This window comes from Lissotriton vulgaris, chromosome 2_1, assembly GCF_964263255.1.
Source record: "Lissotriton vulgaris chromosome 2_1, aLisVul1.2, whole genome shotgun sequence".
In the NCBI taxonomy this organism is placed as follows: Eukaryota; Metazoa; Chordata; class Amphibia; order Caudata; family Salamandridae; genus Lissotriton; species Lissotriton vulgaris.
In genome coordinates, this window is record NC_141687.1 from 1659707976 (window position 1) to 1659727217 (window position 19242).

Here is a 19242-nt window from a genome sequence, read left to right on the forward strand (position 1 = left end):
AATAGGGAGCGCCAGGCTGTACAATTTGCTTATTGTATATATTGATACAGATAATTCTGTGAAAATCTGTTAAGCTTCTACCCGTATAGCTTTGGAGGAAGTCTAGGCAAGGGAGGCTGTTCTGAATTTACCTACCAGAGCAGATTGGAGGGAATGCAAATCTACAAAAGACAAAGCCTTGCCTAAAGCGATCAAAGATGGCATAAAAAGTTTTGATTTCTTTTTGAGGGACAATGTTTATGGAAACACTCTGGAAAAGGACTTCTAGCTCTTAAAAGAAAGTAATATTCACTTTGTTCCACAAGAACTAAACATTCTTGTATGCCCTTAGAACTTTGTGTTTCTGCATTCAGCTCGGTACTTATTTGCTAAATCGACAAGATAAACGGATAGGAAGGTATACTTGTGTTTACATAACTCATTTAAAATCGACCAGATAAGCCTAGCCTGCTTTGCAACTGGTTCTTGGAAGATGCATACAGAAACAAGAATTTGCAATGCAATAGGTCTCGCATTTAGGAGAGTTTGAGCTATTTGCATTGTAAAGTGGAGTGGTGTGGCTCACTGGTTAGAGGCGGCAGACCCGAGAGCAGAGGACGGCCTGGGACCAGGGTTCAATTCCCGACGCGGCAGGGTCGCGGACCAAGGTCACCGGACTCGATAATTCTCACCTCTGTGCCTACTCTAACCAGGGATCACACTCGGCAACTCTGGGCATTAGCTTGCCTCATCTCCACAATGGCCCCCCACATACGCCAGGGAGGCCTGGTTTCACCTTGGAGAAACCCAGTAGGGACCATTTCACAGGGAAAGCCAGGACGGGTTCCCCAGCGGTCTACTGCGCAGAGATACTCCTTCGGGAGTAGATTCTAGCGCACCACAAACCCACAATTAATTTATTAATTAATTAAATAATTAATTAAAGGACTATGCCAAAAGCTTAACTTTGCACAAATAGGAGACATATTGCATTGTGAATGCAGGGGGATGTAAGAGGGGTTGGGGTTAAATAGGATGCAAGGCAATGAGGAGCGTGAAGTGGGTGAGACGGAAGGGGGGCAAGTGGGGCTTGAGGCACAGAAGGAGAGGACAGGCGGGGCAGACTAGCGAAGAATGCAGTAGAGTGACAAGGGAGGCAGTGCAGCGGGAGTAGAGAAGGGAAGCTGGGGAGTAAAGGAGCAGTGGAGGGGAAGGGGCAGTGGGTGAGAAGCTTTAGGGGTGGGGTGAAGGGTGGCAGGAGAAAGGAGACTGCGGGGAATGTAGAAGGGGCTGGCAGAGAAAGATAGGTGGGGCGAAGACCTATCTAGCTCGAAGCTAGCTCTTGGGATGCCCTTTGCCCGCTGGTTCCACAGTGCCACCTACTGAGCTGCGGGGCGCTGTGCGGCAGCCCATGAGCCTCGAGCCAGGGCCGGGCACCGTGGTCTAGGTCCGCGCATGCATGGGATGTTCGCTTTGTGGTGGTGCGGATATGTTTTCTATAAGCCGCTCTGGGCCGTGCAGAGCAGTGCACACTGCGAAAATGGCAGCAGCTCCTTTTTTGTCCTCAGCATCAGTGTGCCCAACAGTCCCGTCCTGCGCTGGAGAGCAGGCAGGGGAAGCCTGAGAGATCAGCAGAGCAGCGACCTGCAGCGCCTACGACTAGTGGGAGGGGAAGCCAGCGTGTACATGTGGGTTGTTGGAAACACGGTCTGTGGGAAATAGTTTTGAGTGTTCGTGCTTGTGGCTGCCTAGCTGTAGTGCGCATGCACAGCGATCCTGTGTGCGTCAGCATTATGAAACATGTTCAGTGGCCATGTTGGGGACACCTACTAAAGAGAGGAAAGTGCAACAAGGCTAACAGCGTACCATAGAGCTGTGTGTCCTGTATGGCCTGCCTTAGGAGGGGCGCGGCCATGTTAAGACTATAGCGAGAATGAGCTGCAAAGTAAAACCACGTACAGCGAAACATGGCTGCTGTGTAAAAGTAGAGTGGGCTGAAGGGGTACTAGGACAGAATACATTTAGCAGGCACTGACGGGGAGGCAATGTACATGACATGGGAATGAGGGAAGTACCGAAGAGTTATGACGAGGAGCGCCGTGAAGGGAAGAAGCAACTGCCGGATTAGGGGGGGGAAGCACATTGCACCAGGAGCGTTTAGTGCAAGCAAGTTCGGAAGACGGGACAGTACAATGCAGAGAAAAGGGTTGGCGCTGCAAGGTCGGGGTGAAGAAAACAAATGAAAGCATCAAAGAAAGAAAGCTACTTTGGAGGGTGTGACGGTTGAGCTGAACCAAGCGCAGCTGTCAGCGACTTGGCGTGAGGCCTTCAGTTTAATGAAGAAAGTGCGTACCCACAGTAATAAAACTCATCTGTATACCGCCGCAAGTACATATATCGATGACTATAGCTCTCGCAGAGCGTGCAGCGCCCAAGCGAGACAAAGCCGGCCGTGGGCAGTGAATAATTAGGGGAGGAGAAATGCCTGAGGAAGAGCGCACGCTGGGGGATGCCTGTGGGAGGGAGGCAGATGGCTTTGATGTGCACGTGCTTTTCACGGGCACTGCATGGAATCGCCCGATGGTTAAGCTCTGATCAAGCCCCAATATATCTCGCCAGCAATGCACAAGCGCATTAGCAGACGAGACCTAAAAACAAGAATACCGTAAGCATTTAGAATAGTTGTTTGGGAATCTTTTAAGAAGCCATTCCTCCACCCCCCATCATTTTTAGCGAGTTAGTGAAAACCCAATTGAAATGTCAGCTCAGTTCCTAATAATACGTTTCTAACTTAGCATCTTTTTAAGCAGATATGGTTATTATAGAATAGCAGTGTCCAATTTTTTCTTGTAGTTCTTGCATTTGTAAAATCAAAAACAATTGTGATTACTAGCCTGGCAAGGAAAAAATGCCTTTAATTATTGGTTTTCCTTGCCAGAATGGCAGGTTTCTTTTATTATTCCACACCAATACAAAACATGGCTAATGACAGGAGCCGATAGCTTTTATTTCATGCACGTAGTTAATTATGAAAGAGCGGAATTATGAACACCGTGCACCTCCACGAACACCTTTGCGAATAGACAAGGCTCAGGAAATCCGTTTCCAAGTGTTCATGCAGTAACTGCCAGTTTCACTAAACCTCTCATGATGTAGAGAATGGCAGTATAATTTTGCTGCACTGTGCTACAAAGGCACAGTAAAATTTGAAATTAAAACTGTGGGATTCCGTGTGAGAAAGTGCAATCTTTCTTGCGTGGTATGCCCCCCCCCCCCCTTCTTGCTGAATTGCTGATGTGCTTTGACGGAGTGCCTGGACTCCTGCCAATCAGGTGCCCAGGGCCTGTGTTCCTTCCCTAAAACTGTTGAAACTAAAACCCAATTGGCATCTCTGGCTACATGTCAGTCCATGGTAAATGGTACCCTAGGTATCCAGGGAACTGTGACCAGAGAAGACCCCCCAAGGGCAGCAGCACCTATTGTGCCACCCTTTGGGGACAAACACACACACACTTCGTTTAGTTCTGTCAGCCTGCAAAGTCGACATGGCACACATCCCTGTGAGCCATGCCCACAAACACTGCCCTGGCATCTATCAGTCAGCCCTCTAGATGGGGGCACTATGCCAGTGGTGTGGGCACAGGTGCATGAGCCCAGTGCCCCCTCAGTACTCAGGGCCAATCCTGGGCACTAAGTGCAGTGCTGCCATTAGGAGTATATGGTGCTGGGAGGTTGTCATTACGAACTCCACAGCACCATGATGGCTTCACTGAAGACTGAGAAGTTTGATATCAATCTCCTCAGCACATTAAACCCACACCGATGCCAGTGTGTGATTTAATGCCAAATGCACGACAGTGGGCAACTTAGAGTTGCCCCCTGAACCTAACCTATAATCCACATCTTGTACGAGAGGCTGCCACACAGCAGACATGTTGCTGGACCCCTAGATAGAGAGCCATCCACTCTCCTGGGCCTGCAACAATGCACGTCCAGGGTGAGGTGCTAGTCTTCTCCCCCAGGATGGGCAGGGGAAGCTTCAAAAGGCATGCCGCCATTGTGAGCTTCTCCAGACCACTTGCAGTACCCAGCAACTGGCCCCCACCGGTTCTGACCCCCTCTCTGGCGGGAAGACTAGCGGGAAATCCTACATGAGGAGGGGGGGTGGGGCATGCTGTACCACCTCCACCCCTCAGGTGGGAGTTGTGAGGTGAAGCACAACATCCGGGCTCCGGCCATCTGGAAGATGGGGAGCCCTGCCCAATCAGAGATAGGCTCCTGCCCCCCTCCCACAGGAGAGGAGCAGGCTAGCGGGTGTATTCACCCCAGGGCAGGGACCAATTGGTACGTCAAGTCAGGGACATTTGTATAGCCCACATATAATTCCAGGAGTCTCATGGCGCTTGCTGACGGCTCTGAACAAACTGCAGGCTTAGTTATCAAATAGCCATGGTTTTAACTTCTTTCGGAAGCAACTATGGTCCCGGATGGTGCATAAATATGAAGAGGCATTTTGTTACAGGATGCTGGTGCAAGAAAGGAGAAATATCTACCCCCTTTTCTAGCAGTTTGGATTCTGAGGGGAGTAAGCAATGCATCATTACTAGATCCGAGTACCCTACGTAGCTGGTACCAACGTAGTTTTTTTTTTAACCAGTATCTTGGACCATTTCCGTACATGTGCGTCAAACAAAGGGTTTTAAAAAGAATGAGTTCTCACAGGAAGCCAGTGAAGGGTTTTTAAAACAAGGAGCAGAGGAAGATCTGTGCGCAAGATCTAGGACAAGCCTAGCAGCGGTGTTCTGCGGGATCTGGAGCCTGTTAAGAAGGTTTTCATTTATTGAAATCAATTGGGCGTTGCCGTAATCCGGGATTAATTATAAATAGAATGGAACTAATTGTTTCCACTCTTCAATAGGGATCCATTTGAAAACCCTCCACAAACTGCACATTACACCTAAACAGGTGCCAATGACATGATCTATTTAGCTTTTCATGGACAATTGGTTGTCCATGTATAAACCAAGGTTGCGGATAGTTTCCTTGGAGGTTGGGCAGGGGCCTAGATTGGCTGGCCACCAGTCATGTTCCCAATGTTCCATGGCCTTGCCAAAGAGCATAATCTACGACTTACCACTATGTAGCTATGTAGTTGAAGGTGGTTAGATCTCATCCACCGATCCACGTGGGACAGAGTTTTTGAAACACTGCTTGGTTGCCATAGGGTCGGGCCTAAGGCGACCGGGATCTTTGTGTCATCTGCATATGATATGACTTAAAATCCGTAGGCTCTGATCACCCTAGCCAGGAAGAGGGAGGGGGGTGGGGATGTTGGTCATGTACAGGTTAAAAAACGTCTGGCTCAAAATGGAGCCCTGTGGCACTCCCATCTTGACAGGTCTCTCACATGAAATGCAGTTTCCTATCTGGACAGTTGTTACACGGTCAGATAGGTAGCTTTTGAACCATTTCAGGGCATTTCCTCTGACACCAATTTCCCAAAGCTGATGCTGTGGGAGATGGTGTCAAAGGCGGCAGACAGGTAGAGTAGGACGAGGATGACTGATGTTTGTCAAAGGCCAGCCTGATGTTATCAGTAACCTCAACCAATGCGGTCTCAGTACTGTGCCCCGCCCTAAAACCAGACTGTGAAGAGTCTAAAAGTCCATTATTCTCAAGATGGTTAACAAGCTGTTGGTTAATAAGGGATTCCAACATCTTCCCAAAGTAGGGAAGTAGAGAGATGGATGATAGTTTAGGAGAAGTTTTGGGTCGCCCATAGTTTTTTTTTTTAAAAATAGGTCTCACCCTGGCTACTTTCCATATTTTAGGGAGATCTGCATCTGAGAGTGGCTTATTAAGTAGACGGATTACATTTTCCAACAATACCAGAGCGATGGTGGAGAACAAATTTGAAGGTACAGGGTCAGTGGGAAAGTCAGATTTCATCTTCTGCAGGACAGATGTAACTGACTGAATGTCACATTTAATTAATGCCTTCAAAATATGAGTGGGTCAGGAGACATACAGGGCATACCTTCAGAAAAGAAACGGTTTTGTTGAGATGAGTGATGAATGGCAATTTTTCCCTCAAAAAATTTAGAAAGGGAGTCAGTCCAATCTTGAGACAGGGGTTGACAGCTGATTACTAGGGGTTGTAAGTTTCTTCAAAATTTGATAAAGTTCTTAAAAGTAATTTTCAGCCTTATTTATCCGGTCTATGAAAAATTATTTTTGCCAGTTTTATTTCATTCATGTAGCCATGTAGTTTTTTTATATTTTTTCGCAGTCGGATGGTTTTTGCTTTTAGATCATTTTCGTTCAGCAGTTCTACACGAGAACTAGGTCATTCTTAATTGGTCGGTAAACCAAGGGGCGGTTCTAGTCATCATCTTCACATGACTGAGAGGGGCAATTATATCAAGTGCAGTTGAAATGGCTATATGAAGAATATATGCAGCTTGGTTTACACTAACTTCTGAGCTTGTCTGATCAAGGCAGAAGTGTTTTGAAAAAAGAGGCAGAGTAACTTTGCGCCATGGCCTTCGCAATATAAGGTTGCTTTCATGGTCGTTTTTGATCGTAGATGAGGGGATGGCGAATTTCAGTAAATAGTGGTCTGTCCATAGTAATGGGAGTGGTGGTTCCACTATAATTCCGGACATGTTAGTTTAAAGAAGGTCCCAGCACTATGTGTGGATCCTACGACCAACTGGGCGAGACCAAGGGTGTTCATATTCGAGATCAGCTTGTCGGTGTCGGAATTAGATAGCATTTCTGTGATGATTAAAATCTCCAATTAGAAGGAAATGATCTGAGACTAGTGCAGGCGGTGCAATGGTCTAGTAATTAATCGGAAAAGTTGCCTTTTGGTCCTGGGGGGCGGTAGATTACGGCCCCTCTTCAGGAGCTGTTGGAGAGGCAGTTTATCTTAAAGATATTCATTTCTGTGTGGCTATGAATCAGACTTTCTAAGACAGTGGTGTTCAAGTCGTGGGTGGAAGCAATTAGTAGGCCACCCCCTCTTGTCTCTTTCCTATCTGCTCGGATTACTTTATATTGAGGGGGAAGGCAATATGCACATCAGGAGAGGCATGTTCATGTAGCCAGATCGCCGTGACAAAACAGATATCAGGAGCCGTAGAATCAAAGAGGCTCCATAGCTCTACTGAGTGTTTAGGAATAGAGCGGGCGTTGAAATAGATGGCACTCAGTTGATTACGAGCACTAGGCTCATTGAGACAGTGAGGTGTAGTGACTTTCTTGGAATCATAAGATGCCACTGTGCAAGATATATCTGGGATACTAAGTATTTCCGTTTCCTGTGCTTCAGTGAATTCTATATAAGAGGTGTTTAGGTCTTTTAATTCTTTGTTTGAATATTTTAAAAATGCCATATTGCCGCAGGACCGTAAAATGTCCTTCGAAGTGTGGAGTTTTGGAACTTTAAAATATTCCTCTAAAATCAGCTGAACAACGAATTCAGATTTACTCACCTGTTATCAGGAGAGAACCCAGTGCTGCATCTTTTAGCCCAACACGGACACTGAAAAGTAATTTTAACTGTACTTCCCAGTAACTTGAATTTCCTTCCATAGGAATCCATTGTCTGGTTTTCACCAGAAAAGTTTCTAAATGTCCATTTTCAAAAACTACAAACATTCCTTAAAAATCACCTGTTTGACTTGAACGCATTCTTTCAATTGTTTACAGGAGATGCACCAGTGCTGGATCCAGGATCCAACACGGAGTAAGAAAAAGTAACAATAACACTACTTACCTGCTAAGTGAATTTCCTCCCGTAGGAGGACATTGGTGTTTCTATGTGAAAAAGTTTCTAAGTGTCAACTTTTAAAATACAATGTTACTCCACTGTTTACAGATGTCCCAGGACTCAATCTAGGATCCAGTCCTGTGGTTAGAAAAGTAATCTATAAAGTAACTAATTGCATTGAACTAGAAATTCCCATTGATCTCAGTGTTGCATTGTGTTTGAAATGGTGTTGCCAATTGAAACTATAACTACTGTACTTAAAAGTCTATTGCCTATTTGAAAAGTATTTAAATTGAAGTAACTCATTCGGAGAAAGTATATTTTTATACCTTGTTGGTTCTAAAATAAAACTAGATATTTTAATACAAAACAATTGGCCTAGAGTTCAGTTCTTGCGTGTGTGAGACTATTTGCCAAATGAGTGTGTACAACAAATGCTTTACACTGTCCTCCGATACGGACTTACTGCTCGACCAAGCTACCACTGTAGAGAGTAAGGTTATATCCAACTTTAGCCTCTGGCAAACCTCTGGGCACTGTGGACTCTGTACACACTGTACTTTACTTGGTCCAGTATATACAGAGCCACTTTCTTACATTCGGCATACTCTTTCTTGAAGGCTAGCTAGTGATAAGCAAGCGTGACAAGCTTAGCCTTTAAAGTAAATTCCAAGAACACCAGCTGTGGTGCAGGACTCCTATGACTGCCTCCAGTGGGCATATTTTGATCGTAAGGTAGAAAAGTAGCAGGGCTGGCATAATCTGCTTTGAGAAGATGTTTTAGAACAATTCCACATAGAATTACAAACTGTAGGAACTTTAAACAGGTCCTGCTGTGGAGCTGGCTGGCCGGGTGGCCTTGTACCCAAGAATAAAAAAAAATTTTTTTTTAAAAAGACATCATCCGAACATCATGGTCTTACCTAAACCGGGCCAACCTTTGAATCAGTGCGCTTATCGCCCGAGTTCACTTATCAATTCTGAAGTGAGACTATTTGCTAAAAAACTGGCTACTCTTGTTTGTGGTCCTACCGCACCTGGTGAACCCAGAACAGAGTTCAGGCCCCATTGAAGCACTAACAACGCCTTTGCATGGTGCAAGTGGCTCTGGGGTGCCTTTTCTTGCTGGGGGACCCAAAGGCTCACCTACTAGACTTTGAGAAGGCATTTGTTTTGGTTTATAAATCCCTCACAATTCACTCCCCCAAATCATTTCTGCCCCTTGGAGCCTGGTGGGAATAATAGGTAGCACCCCTGGATGACACCAGCATAGCCCATAGGGTACAGGTCATTTCCTCGTGGCTCATCCAACTAAACTACTTACATATGACCTTTAAGACGCTGGTGCAGGTTTGGCGAGCTGGTGTGCTAAACACGAAAGCATGCTGAAGCGGTCTGCTCACTTCTACATGGTGTGGGAATGCCTGGACACTGGCGTATGCTAACCGATGTTCTCAGGGGCGATTGGGAAGCCTATAGATGTCTTTCTAATCATTAATGGCACTATCATTGGGAGAGCTAAGTCAGTTGGCATGTGCCAGATAAGCAGTAATCTAGTTTTAATTACAGATGGAGCAACATTAGTCTATCAAATGAAAACACATGAGGTTTTTTGCACAGTGCATATCCTAAACTCCTGTATTTTAAGATGATCTCATGTGATAAGGAAGAAAAAGAGGCCCTGTAATAAAATATTCACCTACGATCACTCATCAAGCAGGGAAGCCACCATGAATCCTAGGTTTTCTATTTCACTTTGTGTAATTCAGACACTAGACGGCTAGCCCTCTCCATCCATTGGTCTGTTATTTTTTATGATGAGTTTTATATAGTGCTGGCTAAACCCGGAGGTATCAGAGCGCTTTACATAAGGAAACAGGGAGTTGCAGGTTACAAAATTTCACAATAAATTACTAAATGATTACAAACTAAAAAACAGGATTGCTAGTGAATGGCACAAATGGTCACATAAGAATGGCCCAAGAAAACAGTAGCAAGCATTGCTAGTGTGTGATGTAAGAGAGAGAAGGGAAAAGAAGGTAAGGGAGGAACAATAAAGAAGGGGATGAGGGGAGCAGATCAAGCACAGGTCAACAAGATGGGTGATCCAGGTCGAGGACATAGTGTGAACCAACCCGAAATGGCAGGAACATTCTGTAGCTGTGTCATTCAAATTCCATCTATTATAGAATACACTATCGAGCAGTGAGTCAGCCCACTTCAGCAACTGGCTAAATTCACTCTGAATGACAGCATTCTGCCTTTTTACAAGGATCACATCCATAAACCATGTAGTTTCCATATGTATTAGGGATTACTACGGTAATGTGTGGAGTTTTTTTTTTTAAACATTTGTTTTGGCTAATATATTTTTTGATCAGGGCCGTATTGACGAGCTTCTTCCCAGTTTTTAATTCTCCAAAAATCATGACAAAGCCAACAGTCTGGTGGCCAACACCAGACGAACTGGCTTAGTTAGTTTTTTTTCTTTTGTCATTCAACCTTTTCTAACTTTATAGGTATGCAAGAGATTGATATGCGGCAGTGGGAACTTACATTGCCTGTCTCGCTCAGGCACACTGTGTGCATGCCACCTGCCACCACTTGCACAATCTTCTCCGGTAGTACTACAAGGGCTGGCTTTTTCCGCTCCATGACATCTTCGCCCAGGCCAAGCTGTCCAACATCGCCTTGACCCAACGTAAGCACCAATCCTCCAACAGTGCCATGGGATGGATGAGTCACTGAAAGAAACAGAAGTTGGTTAAGAAATGCAGAAAATGTGCACCACGCTAAAACCTACTGTGTCCTGTATGCATGGATATTATGATGAATGGGAGGTGAATGTTTGGCACTTCTGACATGCAATTTTGCTAGTTTAGGACTAATCTTTTTTAATGGTTCAATCAAGTAGATCTACATCAGAAGCCTCATGTCACCTGCAGACAGGGAAAAACAAAATTACACCATTTGTAAAGTAGTATTTTAATTACTTCTAATTCCTTTACTAATTTAGTCAATCACTAATCAGAGAAAAAAGTTATAGGAAATGCAAAACCTGTACACCTCTGGGTGGGTACCATGAAAAGGCTGAAATTCCAAGAACCCTCCTGAGTTATCACGTTTATGGTTTATTATAACTTATGTTTTTCTGTTCTGGACATATTTTTGCTAGAGTTACATATGCTAGTCAATGAGAACCATGACTATGTAGGAATTATGACTATGTAGGAATTATGACACGTTTAGCTTATATCTTCTGCAAAGTGATAATCAAGCTTATATAAATATGTGCAATACTTACTCTAAAATGCCGACTTTCATTTTACATTAGCTTGTTCTGCAATGTGATAATCAAGTTTCCATGAATACAAATGTAATATTTAATCTACAATGCGGACTCATTTTGCATTAGCTTGTTCTGGATTTCCAAGAGTTTGTAGAAGGCCGACATCCACTTGCCTCGTTTGATACTCAAAAAGTGCAATGTTGTGAAACCAAAAAAAATGACATCAGGCCACTTAAGTTAACCGTTTTATCTAAAGGTTTTTTGCAATGAGTTGCTATAAAAATCAAGCATAGAAGGTGAAAGGCAGAAAGGAGTCACCATGCCTGGCGGCACTGAAGTAGGTTGTCCAGATTCATATCTCCCTTTCCCTTTAGAAGGCTAATGGGACGGGAGACCAGAGGCACTTAGACTTGTAAGAGAATAGCAGACATTGCTATTCTATAGTATATAGAACTTCAGTTTTCAAACAGGTAAGCAGGTGTGTAGGGTCTCAAACTTAAAATAGGTTTTGTTTTCTGCTTTGCTAAAACTAGATCAGAATTTAAGCCGGACTTTAAACTTACGCACCAGCGTCTCCCCATACCTTACCTTCCCACTCCCACTTCACCCAACCCTCCCCCCCCCTCCGCTCCTACTCTTTCCAGCTTCTGTCCTCTGCCCTCGCATGCCCCTGCCCTTTGTCCCCAGCCTGTTTTTCTGTAAGCCTCTTCCCTCGCCTCCTGAGACTGAACTATTTTGCATGATGCCCGATGGAGCTACCTGGTTTTAGCTATAGGGGTGATGGACCGTGGATTCCCTCCTTAGTCGTCACCTACCCAGTCGGTTTTTAGGCAGACTTCCTTTCGTCTCTACGGTTGTCTCTTCCCTTATCCTCACTCTCTTGCCTCCCCTATCCCCCACTACTTTATCTCACCTTTCTCTCCTCCCCTAATGTATTGCTGACTGTTCTATTTAATGTTTACTTGTTGATCTTTTCTGGTATATTGTTGACCCACATTGTTACACTTTCTTTCATCTCATCTGTCGTCTCCTACCGCATCCTCCCTCTATGTCTCTCCTTCCCTCCTCTCTCAATGTATTGAGACTGAACTATTTTGTCTGACGCCCGATGGAGCTACTTGGTTTAGCTATAGGGAAGATGGGCCGTGGATTCCCTCCTTGGTCGTCACCTACCCAGTCGGTCTTTAGGCAGACTTCTTTTCGTCTCTCCTTATTGTCTCTTCCCTAGCTCCTATCCTCTCTCCCCTGAATCTCTCCCCTTGTCTGCCCTGGGATCACAGCTTACTGGAATTTGGACGTTGCCTTGACTCGTCTACCGGTTTGTGTCCCCATCACCCTTCCCCTCCTCTTCCCATGCTGCGTCTCACTACTCCCTCCCCTTTCCCTCCCTCATTATCTGTCTACTTCCCATGCTCCAACCACCCCTCCCCTGAATCTCTCACCTTTGCCTGCTTTTCTCCTTTCGTATTTGTGCTTATTGTTTATCTTGACCTTACATGTAACTATGTTGCCATGCTCTAAGAACTGTGTAACCTTTGTAATGATGTAAACTGTAACTATGATCTGATGCTCATGTAAAGCGCTCTGATACCTCCGGGTCTAGCCAGCGCTATATAAAACTTTAGATAAAATTAAAATAAATCAGAAGCAATCATGGAGTAGTATCTATTATTCACACTTTTGGTAACTGTTTATGCTGCCATACTTGCCTTGTGGTTAAAAATCATATTGTGTACAGTAGACTTAGATGGAATTTAAATATATATAAAAAAAATTATAATTTGTGTACTACTTAGTGGGTTGTGGAATGGTTGCCATAACATTGTTTTCAGATTGGCACACTAAGTCCTTTGTGCCAGGTTGGTGGTCTAGAAAACAGACCAGTCTCTAGAAAGATATAGAATACTTATTCGGTATAACCTTGGGTTCCAGAGTGGTGTGCTGCTCGCAGTAAAGCACTCCAAAGCCTTGTCACAGGTAGTAAGCGCTACATAAATACAACTATTTCTACTCATTACTCCCCCCCCCACCCCCAACCACACTCACTCACTCTGCCTTCCACAGTGCTTAGTAGTGGCAGGAGGATGTTGTGAATACAATTTCTCTCATGGCACCAGCTAGAAGCAGGCAGGGCTTGCATTTTTAGCCTCTCCTGGAGTTTCTGCCTCTATAGCAGGATTCACCTTGTTAGTAACGACTGGGTCGAGTAAGACTAAGTAACAAAGTACAAGTAATTTGGAAATTTTCTTTAAGCAATGCAAGTGTATTTCAGTGGAGTCTACCCATAATAAACTCCACAATTATTGTAAATAAATTGTATCTTCTACAGTAATATTGCAGCTGTGATTGTCAGATTCTAGTAAAACAAAGTCAAACACTTAATGCCGAACGTTAGTGCCCCCTTCTGAACTACGGATGAAACTAGTTAAGTAGGGTGGGAAGGAAACAAGTCAAATACCTTTTGTTTTCTTGACTTCAGAAGATGCATTTCTCTCTTCCACTGAGAGGGTTCTTTTAACCGTTTTCTTGGCCACCATTGTGTTGTCTGACCCTAAAAAGGAAACATTCGTTGGTTACAAGAGTACTGGCAGTAATAATGTCAAAGAACCCACAAGCCTTTCAAACTGGAAGATCAGATAATTACCCACGTGCATTAGTCCCAACTGTTCTGCCCATGAGAAGTGAAGCGACTGGACAAGTGCAGCATGGCTGTGAGGCAACGACTCCCAGGTATCTACAGAGCACACAAAGATCTCTTATAAGTTTGGGAGCAGCACTGACATAAATGCCTAAAGAAAGTGCCATGCTACTTCACGAATAAACGCAGGTCTTTAAAAAACAAGCATTTGCAATGCAATAAGTCTCGCATTTACGAGAGTTTACGATATTGGCATTGTAAATGGCAATGCCTTTTATCTACTTTGATAATTAACACAAATAAATGGCATTGTCATTTACAATGCCAATAGCTCAAACTTTTGTAAATGTGAGACCTAGTGCATTTATGCTTTCTGAACGCATTCATTATACACACTAACAAAACGATGGCAATACATCGATAAACTTATAACACCATATCTTTCCCCCCCAAAAAATGGTAGAAGCCAAAAGAAATATGGGTCGTTACTTTTTAAGAATTCACCGACACTGCCCAATCACAGAGCCCCCCCCCCCTCCCCCTCCCCTCATTTCACTGGTTTTCCCTCCCTGCCCGGTGGGCATGTCTGACAGAAACCCATTGGGGGCGAGAGCGGTTGTCGGTATCCCCCTGAATGGGATTGGGCCCCCTTGCCCTCCCACATACACCCCATTCCCAGAGAGACTTATATCCACAATAGGCATGTCAGGGCATTAGCATATTTACACCTTCACCTGTGTCGCTTGCCTGGGCACCAAAGGCTGCGTGTGCCTTCTGGGGTGCCACGGAGGAGGGGCACGTCCCCTCACAGAGCAGAATCGACTGAATGTAGACCCTGCTTTTATGCAGGCACTGTAGACAATGAGCAGACTGTAACGCCTTGTTTGAGTTCACTATCGAGGACATGCATAACATAGCTCCAAGTGACTGGCAGGAGTGGTTTCACCAATGGGATGGCGACATCACACACCCCCTGAGTGCGCAGCTGGGACATTAATGAGTTATCAGTCTTAGGGTACACTCCCCGCCCCTCTTGGTGACAGGTGTGCCGTCCCAGGAATGCGGCCAGGAAGGAGCTGCCAGGGTGCTAACCGGGGGCGGGTCGAGATTCTCAACAAGGTGCCAGGCCCGATGCCCCGTAGGTTCCAGGCCGCCGAGTCCAACCTTTGAGAGATCCAAAGATTGTCGGATACGGACTGTCCGCTTCAGTGGGTTAATGCGCCTGCTGTGGAGCTCATTGTACACCCCGCATGACCAAGGTTCTTGGGGCTGGCTCAGCATTTCATCCCTAGGAGGTTAAAGAAATGGACAGCCTCAGGCTCAGATCCAACCCTGCAAGCATCACAAAGACACCAGGGGGTCGTGGTTGTAGGCCACTCCACTCCTGCAGCAGGGTCCTTTAGGGGTTCACAAAATGTCCACATGAGTACAGGCTTCACCCCCTCTTCATTAGGGGCCCAGGACTTCGGGGGGCTAGTGAGGGCAAGGGCTAGTCTCCTCCTCCTTTTCTTAAACCAGCATTGCAATAGGTCTCGCATTAGAAAAGTGTGAGCTATTCGAATTGTTAATTGAATTTTTTTTTATTTATGTGTTGTTTTAGAAAATAGATAAATTAATAGCCTAGGCATTTATAATGCCAATAGATTAAACTTTTGCAAATGTGACAGGTATGTGAAGTGTACGTATGTTTTATAGTGTACAGTAAATGTGATGTGTAATTATGTGGTACAGAGTGGCTTTATGTGGAGTGCATGTATTTTGCATTGAGTAGAGTGTAAATATGTGGACTGTAATTTTGTGGTACCGAGTGGTATTATTGTGGTAGTATTTATGTTGTATTGAGTAGAGTGTAATAATGTGGCTTTGCAAGTGTGTCGCACTGAGTGGTATTAGGGGTGCATTTAAGTTTTATTGAGTAGAGTGTAATTATGTAGCATATAATTATGTAGCACCGAGTGGTATTGTGTGGAGTGTGTGTTGGATTCAGTAGAATGTAATTATGTGGGATGTAATGTGACATTGAGTGGTATTATTTGGAGTGTATGTTGCATTGAGTAGTGTAATTATGTAGCATAAATATGTTAAGTGGAGTGTGTTGTATTTAGTAGTATATAATAATGTGGCATGTAATTATGTGGCACAGTGTTATTTGGTATGCCTTGCGCATTGAGTGCAGTGGTATGATGTGTAGCATATAATTATGTGGAACTGTGTGGTATGATGTGGAGTGTATTTATGTTGCATTGAGTTGTGTGTAAACATAAGGTGTAATTATGTGGCACTGAGTGGTATTATTTGTAGTGTTAGATTGAGGCTGTGTAATTATGTATTATATCAGTAGGTTGCATTAAATGGTATTGTGGAGTGTATGTTGCATTCAGGCAGGGGTGTGGAAATTAATAAAATATCTACTTGTCCATGGGGCAGGTTGCTTCATAAATCTACTTGCCCTGTAGCAAAATCCACTTGTCCCTTTGGTGCAATGTAGTGCGGTGACAAATTATGGCAACAATTTCCTTATACAAGAGCTCTGATCTAGCCTCTCTGATTATGCCAGGGCTCATACCACAGTAGTATTTAAATACGTGCAATCCCCTTATGTTGCCATGTTTCCGCAGAACTACATACTGAGCTTAAGGTAGTGGTAAGCAATGGTTCCAAGGTTAGAATGCCCTTTTGAGTCTGCAAACCTACTAACTTGCATGTTTTAATGGTTTTCAAGAACTCTTTATTATTTTCCTATACTGAGAAATGTTGGAAATTTAGTCCGGGCAGTGGCAGACACAAACCTTCTTCCAGAGTTGGGAAAAAGTGGTTGGAGGGAAAATGAACTTGCAAACACTCAGATTTCCGCATGAGCAAATCTACACTTGCATATTTGCTCGTGCTAAAATGCAGTTCACAAATATTTTCTAGGAGTACCGTTTCTTGTCCTACTTCTGTAAATTCTTGGGAATTCACGAAAGCCATATAGCTGCACTTAATGCAAAGACATAGACCATGGGTGCATTAACATGGGCAAAAATATTACATTAACTGCAAACTGGCAGCCAAAGGGTTTGCGCTGCAGGGGGTTGGGCCTACTTGTGCAAAGGACAAAATACACATGAAAACTTGTTGCCCTTGACCCCAAACCCTATGTCCTGGGCGTCGGGCTATAGGAATTCCACATGCCCGAGTATAGTAAATATGTGGTATGTAATTATGTGGTACTGAGTGGTATTTGGAGTGCATGTTGCATTGAGATCACTAATTATGTAGCTTATAATTATGGGGAACTGTGTGTGATTATATGTAGTGTATTTATGTTGCATTGAGTAGAGTGTAAGTATGAGGTGTGTAATTGTATGGCACCGAGTGTTATGTGTTTTCAAACTGTTATGCACATAAGATGCATATGTATGCATGCAAGTATATTTGTATTTATAGTGTTATGCAGATGTACATATATGTATGTACACCGCAGTGTGTGACTGCTGTGGGTGTGAGGCAGCGCAGTGTGCGTGCGCGAGGCAGCGCAGTGTGCGTGCGCGAGGCAGCGCAGTGTGCGTGCGCGAGGCAGCGCAGTGTGCGTGTGATGCAGCGCAGTGTGTGTGTGATGCAGCGCAGTGTGTGTGTGATGCAGCGCAGTGTGTGTGTGATGCAGCGCAGTGTGTGCGTGATGCAGCGCAGTGTGTGCGTGATGCAGCGCAGTGTGTGCGTGATGCAGCGCAGTGTGTGCGTGATGCAGCGCAGTGTGCGTGATGCAGCGCAGTGTGTGCGTGATGCAGCGCAGTGTGTGCGTGATGCAGCGCAGTGTGTGTGTGATGCACCGCAGTGTGTGACTGCGGTGGGTGTGAGGCAGCGCAGTGTGTGTGCAGGTGTGAGGCAGCGCAGTGTGCGTGCGTGAGGCAGCGCAGTGTGCGTGCGTGAGGCAGCGCAGTGTGTGTGTGTGTGTGTGATGCAGTGCAGTGTGTGTGAAAGTGCAGTTTGTAACGAATAGTTTCTTACCGGTCGGTGTAGTTTTGCAGCTTGAAGATCTTTCTGGATTCACTATGCTGTGCATATTCCGCAATCTGGTGGTTGGTTCCGGAACTGTAGTCTTTCTCTTTTTTTGTAGCCCAGGTGGACGTCTACGTCCCACCTTCTGGTGTACCTTCGGCATGCTTCCGGCGGAAGCTACCACCCTTGGGCGCCATCTTCGGATTCTTTTTTCTGTCTCTTTTTCTCTTTTGTGCTTGTAGTGAATCCATGGCTATGAATGTTAATCCTCTTTTTTTTTGCGTAATTCTTTCCACGTATCTTGAAAGCTTCAACTTTTTCCTTTTCTATGCGTTACCACCTTCTTTTACAGCCTCATCTTTCTGGCGGAGGTGTGTGGGTTCGCTAGTGAATCCAGAAAGATCTTCAAGCTGCAAAACTACACCGACCGGTAAGAAACTATTCGTTTTGCAGCGTGAATCTTTCTGGATTCACTATGCTGTGCATAGATTTTGTAGTGGTTTTTGTTACTTTTGTGACGGTTGGGTGGAAGATGAGCGTTGGTTGTTGAAAATATGTTGAAGCGCCTTTTTTCCTACTTGTGCTTCCTTGTTCATTTGAACATCCACGCAATAGTGCTTAGTGAACGTGTGCACTGAAGCCCATGTTGCCACCAGGCATATGTCCTGAATTGGTGTGTTGGCCAGAAAGGCAATTGTTGCTCCGTTCTTCCTGGTCGAGTGGGCCTGTGCCCCTCCAGTTAGCTCCTGGCCCGCTTGCTTGTGGCAGAATTGTATAGTCTGTGCGATCCATCGAGCTATGGTGTTGTGTCACTGGTTTACCCATGTAACTGTTTGCGAAGGATACGAAGAACTGTTTTGTCTTCCTGTGTCCTTTCGTCCTTTCAATGTAGTGCATCACTGCCCTTCTTGCGTCTAGAGTGTGGAGTGCTCTCTCAGCGCTTGTAGTGGGGTTTTGGAAGAAGCTAGGGATCTGAATACTTTGATTCATGTGGAACCTTGACCCCACCTTCGGCATGAAGTCCGGGTCCGTTCTCATTACGACCCGGTCACTGTATCTGGATGTAGGCTTCCTGTAGTGTTAGAGCCTGCAATTCGCTCACTCTCCGTAGCGATGTGATTGCTGTTTTCATAGTCAGCATTTGCAGTGATGCTTTGTGGATAGGTTCGAAAGGTGCTTTCATGAGCTCTGTCAGTACTACATTCAGGTTCCTGGCGGCATTCTTTTTGGTGGCGCTATTCTTTTAGCCCCTTCCAAGAATCTTTTTACGACTTGAGATGTGAAGAAGCTTCTCCCCGTTTCTCCTCTTGTGTATGCCACAATCGCTGCCAGGTGTACCCTTAGCGAGGATGAGCTTGGTTTAGCCTTTATTAGGTGCGTGAGGTACCTTAGCACCGTAGATTCCCTGGTCAGTTTTCTGTGTAGTTTTTTCTTGCAACACCACTGAGTGAATCTTTTTCATTTTCCCCATAGCATTTGCGTGTGCTGGGCCTTCTTGCCTCTCGCAGCACCCGCAGGGTGCTCTCTGGTAGTTTTAGATGTGCGAACTTCAAGTCCTCAGGAGCCAGGCAGAGAGGTTGA

At 45.0% G+C, this 19242-nt stretch overlaps 1 protein-coding gene across 3 annotated transcripts in view; it reads right to left on the reverse strand.

The window, feature by feature from the left end:
- The window catches only part of RCC1 (regulator of chromosome condensation 1), an 89315-nt gene that overhangs the window by 55928 nt on the left and 14145 nt on the right, over window positions 1-19242 (reverse strand). The window contains exons 2-4 of one of the 3 annotated variants that reach the window (XM_086957575.1): window positions 13687-13776; window positions 13501-13593; window positions 10310-10497 (exon numbers count right to left, since the gene is read on the reverse strand). In XM_086957575.1, the coding sequence (XP_086813701.1) occupies window positions 10310-10497; window positions 13501-13593; window positions 13687-13696 (291 nt within the window). In that variant the 5' untranslated portion in view covers window positions 13697-13776. The remainder of the gene's footprint in view (window positions 1-10309; window positions 10498-13500; window positions 13594-13686; window positions 13777-19242) is intronic. The other 2 variants (XM_086957574.1, XM_086957576.1) reach the window with 2 other exon arrangements.